Source organism: Fragaria vesca, linkage group LG3, assembly GCF_000184155.1.
Source record: "Fragaria vesca subsp. vesca linkage group LG3, FraVesHawaii_1.0, whole genome shotgun sequence".
Classification (NCBI taxonomy): Eukaryota; Viridiplantae; Streptophyta; class Magnoliopsida; order Rosales; family Rosaceae; genus Fragaria; species Fragaria vesca.
Window position 1 is genome coordinate 23,575,469 of NC_020493.1, and position 8,909 is coordinate 23,584,377.

The 8,909-nt window shown below is 38.2% G+C and overlaps 3 protein-coding genes across 3 annotated transcripts; all 3 read right to left on the reverse strand.

Moving 5' to 3' along the window:
* Positions 1-320: 320 nt before the first annotated feature.
* On the reverse strand, positions 321-1,149 carry LOC101296076 (disease resistance response protein 206-like). Its single transcript, XM_004294921.1, has one exon. The coding sequence runs from the start codon at positions 1,041-1,043 to the stop codon at positions 522-524; it is 522 nt and encodes a 173-aa protein (XP_004294969.1). The 5' UTR covers positions 1,044-1,149; the 3' UTR covers positions 321-521.
* Positions 1,150-2,298: 1,149 nt separating this feature from the next.
* LOC101296361 (disease resistance response protein 206-like) lies at positions 2,299-3,084 on the reverse strand. Its single transcript, XM_004294922.1, has one exon. The coding sequence runs from the start codon at positions 3,068-3,070 to the stop codon at positions 2,486-2,488; it is 585 nt and encodes a 194-aa protein (XP_004294970.1). The 5' UTR covers positions 3,071-3,084; the 3' UTR covers positions 2,299-2,485.
* Positions 3,085-7,780: 4,696 nt separating this feature from the next.
* On the reverse strand, positions 7,781-8,612 carry LOC101296645 (disease resistance response protein 206-like). The gene has a single exon (XM_004294923.1). It carries the CDS (start codon positions 8,604-8,606, stop codon positions 7,950-7,952), a length of 657 nt encoding a protein of 218 aa, XP_004294971.1. The 5' UTR covers positions 8,607-8,612; the 3' UTR covers positions 7,781-7,949.
* Between the last annotated feature and the right edge of the window lie 297 nt (positions 8,613-8,909).

Genomic DNA, 8,909 nt, shown 5'->3' on the forward strand with positions numbered 1-8,909 from the left:
GACGGACACGGTGCAGCTTCGTGGAATAAAAGGATAACGCCACGCGGCAACAACATGCAAGTGATGGCAGTGTTGCAATTGTTTGCAAACCGGGGGCAACACCATCTTTTCCACAGCTGAATGAACAGTTGTATTCCCTTCCTGCTATAATATATAGAATATGTTCCTTATTCATCTGTTCACCAAGTATATATCCAGACACAGTAATATTCTCATAGAGTAAGACATTTATAATCAGTTGTCATTAGATATAAATATCCAGATATATATCAATTAGATCGACTGCATAATGTCTGACAGCAATTAGATCGAGACTCATGAGTTCCAACAATTAATATTGAAATAAACAAACACAATGCTTAGTGCTCCAACAATTCAATACCAGAAGTCCAGAACCACGTACATATGTCAATACAATCCATTCAACCTCTGGATTATTACAAGAAAGAGAACATTCCATGCATTTTTTCGCAATCACAGAACACGTAATTATTAGCAAATGATGAAAGAACTAGCTAGTTTCAATAATGCAAGACATAGATATTATACTCCACTATAGCATCGTCACTTTTAGAGGCATTGAACGACTGAGTGGATGCTAGAGCATAACCCCTAGCAAACCTGAAAACACCACTTCCTCCTATCACAGACAGCTCCCTCACTTTGTTAAAGATCGAGTTCCTCCCCATCAGTGTTATGGTGCTACCGTTATACTTCCCCTGAACAAAAGCAAAGTTCTCAGCCATCAACAGGCTAACGTCTTCTTGTGAAGCAGATCCGTAAAACCCTTGAGCCCTTCCCACAAGTTTCGAGCTCGGGTCGGGGCCTTGAGTTAGAGCGTTGTCGAACATTCTTATCAGGCCGAACTTTGTTTGGGAGGAGTTAGAGGGTGGTTGCACTATTGTTACGGCAGAGGGATTATGGCCATCAACAATGTCGTGCCAATACAGGCGAAAATGGGTGAGCTTTTCTTTCTTCAAACCGAGAAGCTTGGGGTTCAGTGATTTCACAAACTCAGGATCTTCTGCAGAAACTAAGATCATTGAAAAGGAAGACAGGAGGGAAGAGATTAAGAGCAGCTGGAAAGTTGAGGTGGGAAGGTTTCTGGCTATGGTTGGTAAACTTGGCACAGTGCTCTATGCTAGCTTCAAAGCCTTTGTCTTTCTGAACTCTCAATATATAAAGATGAAGGAAACAACGACTTGTAAATGTGTAATGCACAAATGCTCAACCTGCTTCGTTGACCATTAATAATGTTTCATACAATAATAAAAATCTAAACGTCCTTCTCTGTATAACTATATATACTATACTAGATGGAGATGAATAATTAGTAGAGCTATTATATATACCAAAATAAATTCCACGCTAGGTTTTGAATAAGAACCAATTGAGGTTGCATTTGTTGTTTTAATTGTCTTGGTATACTCTAACACTATTCAAAAACTAATGTTTTCTGCATATAAATCGAAAGGAATGGGAAGCACTTCTGTACCTCTTATTTATAGTCAACTTTTGGCCGCACACATCACACAGCACCAAGTAACCAAAAACTATTTGCTTCACCAAGAGATATATGTAGTTTTTATGCCAAATTTTGTTGCAAGCTTTCTATTCCTGCATAGAGTTGACGTACTAGACTTTTCCAAGTCGTCTTCTAATCTATTTTCATGTTCTAATTACTACTCCCTGAAATAATTGAACTGCCAAAAAGCATTATGACATTATATATGTGATTGGTGCGAGAACTTGACCCAGATGGATTTCTAGATTGAACAACACGGCCGGTTCTGAAATATTATTTGAGTTTGGTGGAGCTAACAGGGTTGACTCACCAACCCTTACACATTTTGATTCTCACAGAAAGCATATCCCGATTTGTACTCCATTAACAAAAACAAAATCGACCAGATCAGGTGTTTAATAATAAGAATCAACTTGGAGGGATTCATGAAAATTATTCACAAAATGGGCGGCAATATAGTTTGATTATAAGTAATGTACTGCTTAGTTTCTCTTCTGAAATGAGATTCTATAATTGGCTAGAATTGCATTTCCCCTGCTAAAGCTTTCATTTTTATAATTATACCCAGCTATGTATTGTGTTAGTGCCTTAGTGGTGGAAATATACTAATCACAAGAAAGAATACTTCCACGATTCATTCATGTGAGGTTCTGAATTTTTTAACAGGTCTATTATTTGATCATCAGATTTAACAATTTGAAAACTTATAACTAGATGTACTCCAGTAAATTAAATTCTTGTGCAAGAACAAATGGCAATAGAATTGATCGAAGATGGTAAAAATGCATGCGTCTGTTTATTATACTGGTTATACCCTCACTTGTACAAAGATGGTAATAGCTAGCAACCAACCGCTAAACTTGAAAGTAGGCAGAGGTGGGTAGCTGACATGACCTAAAAAGAATACAACAGCACGAAGATAAAACCAAAAGGAAGAAAGAAAAAAACATGAAAGAAGCATCAATAATGGAGCACATAGCAATTGTACTCGACGATGGCATCTCCGGTGCTCGGAGTGAATGTGTGAGTTCTTGCTTCAACATAACCCCTTGCAAACCTGAAAAGCCCGCTTCCTCCGATCACCGGCATCTCCCTCACTTCGTTGAATACCTGGTTCCTCCCCAGCACAGTTATGGTGCTCCCATTATACTTTCCCTGAACAAAATGAAAGTTCATGGCCATCAACAGCGCGAACTCGTGTTGGGAAGCTAATGCGTAGAATCCTTGAGCCCTCCCCAGCAGCTTTGAGCTCAACTCCGGCTTTTCGGTGAGGGGATTGTCAATCATGCTCACGGCTCCGAAGAATGTTGATGAGTTACCGGGTGATTTCACCACTCCGATTGAGCTTGGGTTTTTGCCGCTGACAATGTCATGCCAGTACAACCGGAAGTGACTGAGCTTTTCTTTCTTGAGCCCCAAGAGATCCCGGTCCATGGCTCTCACGAAATCGTGATTATCTTCTCCCTGGACCAGAATGAGGGCGAAGGAAGAAAGAAGGGAGAGAACTATGAGTTGTGTAGCAAAGATGGGTGGTATTCTGGCCATTGTTGGAACCTGCATTCTCCAACTGTGAGGGTTGTTTCCACACATATATATAGAGAAATGATCGAGTAGAGTACGTCATCGAGCTTGACCTCATAATTGATCTGCCCACCAACTACGGAATATAAATTACATCTTATGGCAAGGAGCTAAATGACTAAAATGAGGACTTGTCAAGTACGTTGAAAAGACTACTACATCTTTATTGTCACGTAGACCTATCATCATATATTACAACATCATGGACGACCTGCTTCTTTCTACAACTGAATTCCATCTATTCGAAAAGTGTGCCTAGCAATACAATGAGCTGCTTTATTATTGTTTCATGGAATCTTCCTCCAAAGAATTGCATCAAATGTCATGCTGATCAGCCCTTAATTTAAATTCTTCAATGACCGCTCCAATCACACTAAGATCACATACAAAATGATTAATAGCTGGGATATATAACATTCAAGGAATCAGGAATCAGACTCGACAACAATTTCCTTAAAACCCTCCCTTTCTTTTGTCCAATTTTCTTTTGGGGTGGAAGAAAAAAAAAAAATACAACACAAAACCACTAATAACATCGAAATTAAAATATTGGTCCAAACTAAAAGCTGAGCTAGTCGAAATAGAAAGCATTTCTTGCTTGATAATCAGATAGAAAGTTTGATATCCAAAAGAGGTAATTGCGTCCACCACAAAATTTGCTTCACAAGGATTGTGAGAGAAAGAAATTTTGTCAAACATGCTAGAGATGTCTTGAGTGTCTCGAACTAAAGAACAAAACATGCAAGGAGGAACACAAAGCAGGTCTAAATCCAGTGGACATAACAGGTCTAAATCTAGCGGACATATCAAGTCTAAATCCAGTGGCAGAGGAAAGGGTAAACAATGCTACAAGTGCAAGAAATTGGGACACATAAGGTTGTTGAAAGAGAAGGATGATAAGGGCTTAGATTGCTCCATGATTAGTATAGCACAGGTACTGATGATTTTGGAGAAGTTCTCACATTCTCCAAAGGTAAATACACTTGTTCTCACTTCTCAACATGATTGGATATTGGATATTGGTTCTTCTAATCATATTTGCTCTAGGAGATAATATTTTAATACATTTTAAGAAGTCCAAAGGATTTGTGACTTGGGGTGATGGCATAAGGCGTTGTGTCATGGGTGTTGGAACGGTGAAGATCAATATGTTTGATGGAGTACTTTGCACTATGGGTGATGTTGTATATGTCCCAAAGTTTCGAATATTTAATTTCGTTGAACCAGTTAGACTCCAAAGGTTGTAGGGTTTAGTCAGTAGGGGGAGTTATGAAAGTATCACGTGGTTGCATGATCTTGATGAAAAGAGAAAAGTGTGGAAGTATGTTTCGTCTGATAGGAAAAACTCAAACCTCGAAAGTTGTTGAGAAAAGATGTGCACAAGAATCCAGGTACCTGAGGTGGGTCTCGTTTGCAGGCATAGTAGAGACGGCATGCATAAGTTTCCAAGGTTTAGATGATGGTAAATCCTACTTGGGAAGAGGTGAAGTCGAGGTTCCTCTTTGGAGTCAACAAGTGATCATTGTCTCGGAGCAGTTACACATGGTATTGGCCAATTTAATCAGGGGGAGTATGGACCATATGCAATTAACTTTGACTGATTATGTGTAACTGACACAAGTACAAGGCCAATGGAATGCTTGTGGGTATAATAAGTTGTGTCTCGAATCGAGATGACTTCAAGGGTTGAAGTGGTGATGCGCAACTCTCCACCAATGTCAGGAGGGGAAGATTGTTGGGTTTGGTGTCTATCCCTCCATGGTGGAGTTGTGTTTTTTATTCGGCCAAAGAAAGGTGTTCTTGTGGTGGAGCTTTGGGTTCCTCCAATTTGTGCCGATTATTGTATCTTGGAGGGGACAAGTCAAGAGATTTATGAAGCACCGATATTATTCCGCAGAGGGCTTGAATCTCCTTAATTTAAAAAAGCGAGATACCAGCGTCTCAGCCTATTGTTAACTATTTTTTTGTGATTAAAATTATTATTTTTATTGTAATTTCACCAACAAGAAAATTACGACATAAAGTTTCTCACAACACCAAAATGAATTGGTTTAAAAGCCGAGCAGGCAAAAGAGATAGCTTGTCTTGCCAGATAATCAGATGCGAAGCTTGATATTCAAATAAAGTAAATACGCCCATCACAAAATTTGCTTCACGAGTATTATAAGAGAAAAAGATTTTCTTAAACATGCTAGAGATGCCTTGAATGTCAGTATGTCACGAACTAGAGAACAACTCTTCCAAGGAAAATCACAAAGCTTGTTTACAGTCGATCACTAGCTTTCAGTCACCCTCTATTAGAATGAGCAATTGAGATGTAGCGCTTAGAGGGAGCTTGGAGGAGCCAACTTTCCTAGTTACAGCCATTACATATGAGCCACACCCAAAATCGTCTTGCAGAAGTTGCCATTAAGTGACTTTAAATGGTTGCTAGGATTGACATTGGTAATGCATAATAATCTCTCGATTTCTACGTGTCGTTAATGCAGCATTGCACATAACTTTACTAATTCGTGTGAGGCCCACAACCACTCAATCTTTTAAAGCTTTACAATTAGTGATTGCGTAAGAGCAATTGCACCCATGGACGGAGTGCAGTTGCTGATTTGCCGATCTAATTGCTACTGTTAATCTATTATTTATCTAAAATTGGCAATTGCCCCCCGTTTGTCCAATGCATCAATTGGGCAATTTACTTGCTAATTTTATTATAAATTATTCAATTCATTTATTTATGAACTAAACTAAACTTATAGTTTGATTTGATTAATTTTTTTTAAATTATAATAATGGTACGTTAGTTAATCTTAATGAAAAATTATCTCAGGCAACATTTGACAAAATAAACGGTAATTTTTATATAAAAAAGGAGAAAGTTGATAGAACAAGTACTGGAATTTTAGAACTTTGATTAGCTCGAGTGTTTACTTATTTGTTTTACAGTTATTCTATAATTGTTAGAGGGGATGATGGTTCGAGTCACCCCTGAAGCATACTTTCCCAAAACAAAACCAATTTCCTTCTCTTCACGTAACGGACACACCACTTTTATGTGGAGCCCATAAGAATTGGTCAGGCAATTCAATGGGCGAAAATTAGCAATCCAATTGCCCGAGCGGCTGGGTCTTATGTGGGCCTTAGCAATTGGTCGGGCAAAACTTTGCTGGTGCATTTATGTTTTCTCTCGATCAACAAATCAATCATCAAATCGATCCATCGGTGCAAATGCTCTAAGAGCATGATGTCTCACACTGGCATATATTTGGGTGTGTTGTTTATCTAACAATTGCGCCGTCACAGCGCCCCAAAATGAGTGTTTAACGACAAATGGGTGTCTGTTGGATACAAATCTCCAACTATAGTCTGCTATATAAAATCCTTGACAAAAATATTTTACTGCTAGATTTATGGATTGTCACTTTGATGTAACAATCTTCTAGTTGTTATGGAGGACAAGAACGTCAACGTTTAACAAGAACAGCATGAATTGTCGTAGTTTGTCTCAATTTTGTCTCATCTAGATCCTCCGCACAATCCAAAGTTGAAGTGCGAAGCATTATAGAACCTACCAAATGTTGCAAATTCAATGATTTATGTGTTTGCTAACATTGCAAAAATGACAAGATCACATATTGCAAATGAGTTTGTAATGATTGATGTCTCTAGCAAAGGACATGAAGTCACCAAATAAGGCGCCAAAGTAGCAACACAAACCACATGTTCCGCTACAAATCATGGGAGACCCATTTAGGATCGATGGATTCTCACCTTAATTAGGAAGAGAGTGAGTTTGACACAACATGATCTATTAATCACCAACATTCGAATTATATCTCATGAGTACATTTCAGATTATGATTATGTCCAAGAGACATGGTTGTACATAGACCGCCTCAACATCAAAACATATTCCTGAGATCGAATATAGAGATCTATGTTTATACTAGTGTACATGTGAAGTTCTGAACTTTAAACAAAAAATTTTATTTTATCATCAGTTTTAACGTATTGAAAATTAATTACCCAAAAAAAAGTATTGAAAATTCACAAAATTAGGTAAGAATAAGAATAATTGACAATAGAAGTGAATATGGTGAAATTACGTCCGGCTATTATGTATTCGATCGGACCTAAAATTACAATCTTGTTCATAATTGAGGAAGATGTTCTTCATATAGGCTTAATTAGTTACTTGAAAAACGTACACCATGCCATATGTGTACCAGCAGTCAAAAGTGTGTTAGTGACATGACCAAACAAAGATGAAAAAGTTACACAACGTCTAAATGTCTACCATGACTTAAGGACATGGGAACGAACAAAGATGCGAGAGTTAAACAGAGTCCAAAATTGAAATAAATTATGAGAGTCCGTAGTTGGTGGGCAGATGCAATGATGAGATCAATAGCCGTCACTTCTACTAATTGACAATAGAAGTGAATATGGTGAAATTATGCCCTCACTTGTAGAAAGACGGAGCATCTCCAGTAATAAAGTTGAATTTATTGTTAAATTTGTTAATATTTAGATTTATAACAGTAATTTTTAAGCTTTTGTTTTAACAGTATTACTAAATTGTATATATTAGCTAAGTTTTAGTTAATTATTTTTCAAAGATTGATAAATTTATTAATTTTTTTATCAATTTTTAAATTTATCAACAAAAATTTATTTAAAAATTAATAAATCTCCAATTTTATTTTAATTTACGCCGGAGATGCTCTAATGGCAACCAACCCCACTAGACTCAAAAGTAGACAAAGGTGGGTAGCTTACATGATTAGACATAGCTAAGAAAAAAAAAATACAACGAAGGAAAAAAAACAACTAAGAAAAAGAAGCATCAATAATGGAGCACATAGCAATTGTACTCAACAATGGCATCTCCGGTGCTCATATTAAATGTATGAGTTCTTGCTTCCACATAACCTCTTGCAAACCTGAAAAGCCCGCTTCCTCCGATCACCGGCATCTCTCTCACCTTGTTGAGCGCCGGGTTCCTCCCCAGCACAGTTATGGTGCTTCCATTATATTTGCCCCGAGTAAAATGAAAGTTCATGGCCATCAACAGCCCGAGCTCCTGTTGTGCAGCTGATGCATAGAACCCTTGAGCCCTCCCTAGCAGCTTCGAGCTCAGCTCCGGCTTTTCGGTGAGGGGATTGTCGATCATTCTTACCAATCCGAAGAGCGTTGATGAGTTACCGGGTGGATTCACCACTGAGACTGCGCTTGGGTTTTTGCCGCCCACAATGTCATGCCAGTACAACCGGAAGTGACTGAGCTTTTCTTTCTTGAGCCCCAAGAGATCGCGGTCCATGGCTCTCACGAAATCGTGATCATCTTCTCCCCGGACCAGAATGAGGGCAAAGGAAGAAAGAAGGGAGAGAAGTATGAGTTGTGTAGCAAAGATGGGAGGTATTCTGGCCATTGTTGGAACCTTTCTCCAACTGAGAAGGTTGTGTCCATATATGTAGTGAAATGATCGGGTGGAGCACGCCATCCAGCTTGACTTCATCATTCTGGCCACCAACTACCAACTCATAATTTCTTTCGTCTTTTTTGGTCATACTTGATTCATGTTTTCACATTTTCACCAGCGAGTTTTTTTTTTTAGAAAATGACATCCCACTACTTCAAACAGTTGCAAAAAACAGAAAACCCACATTTGAAAAGATTTAAACAAATAAGGACATAAGCCCAAAGCCCAATAACAGATAGGAAGAGAGATGACTTAGATTTCAAGTGAAAAATTACCAAAATGTTTAGTTTTTTAACAAAATTACGTGACATGCCACACTCTTCC

Coding starts and splice junctions, on each gene's coding strand:
- LOC101296076 (XM_004294921.1), bottom strand. CDS start 1,043: ATGATCTTAGTTTCTGCAGAAGATCCTGAGTTTGTGAAATCACTGAAC.
- LOC101296645 (XM_004294923.1), bottom strand. CDS start 8,606: ATGGCGTGCTCCACCCGATCATTTCACTACATATATGGACACAACCTT.
- LOC101296361 (XM_004294922.1), bottom strand. CDS start 3,070: ATGGCCAGAATACCACCCATCTTTGCTACACAACTCATAGTTCTCTCC.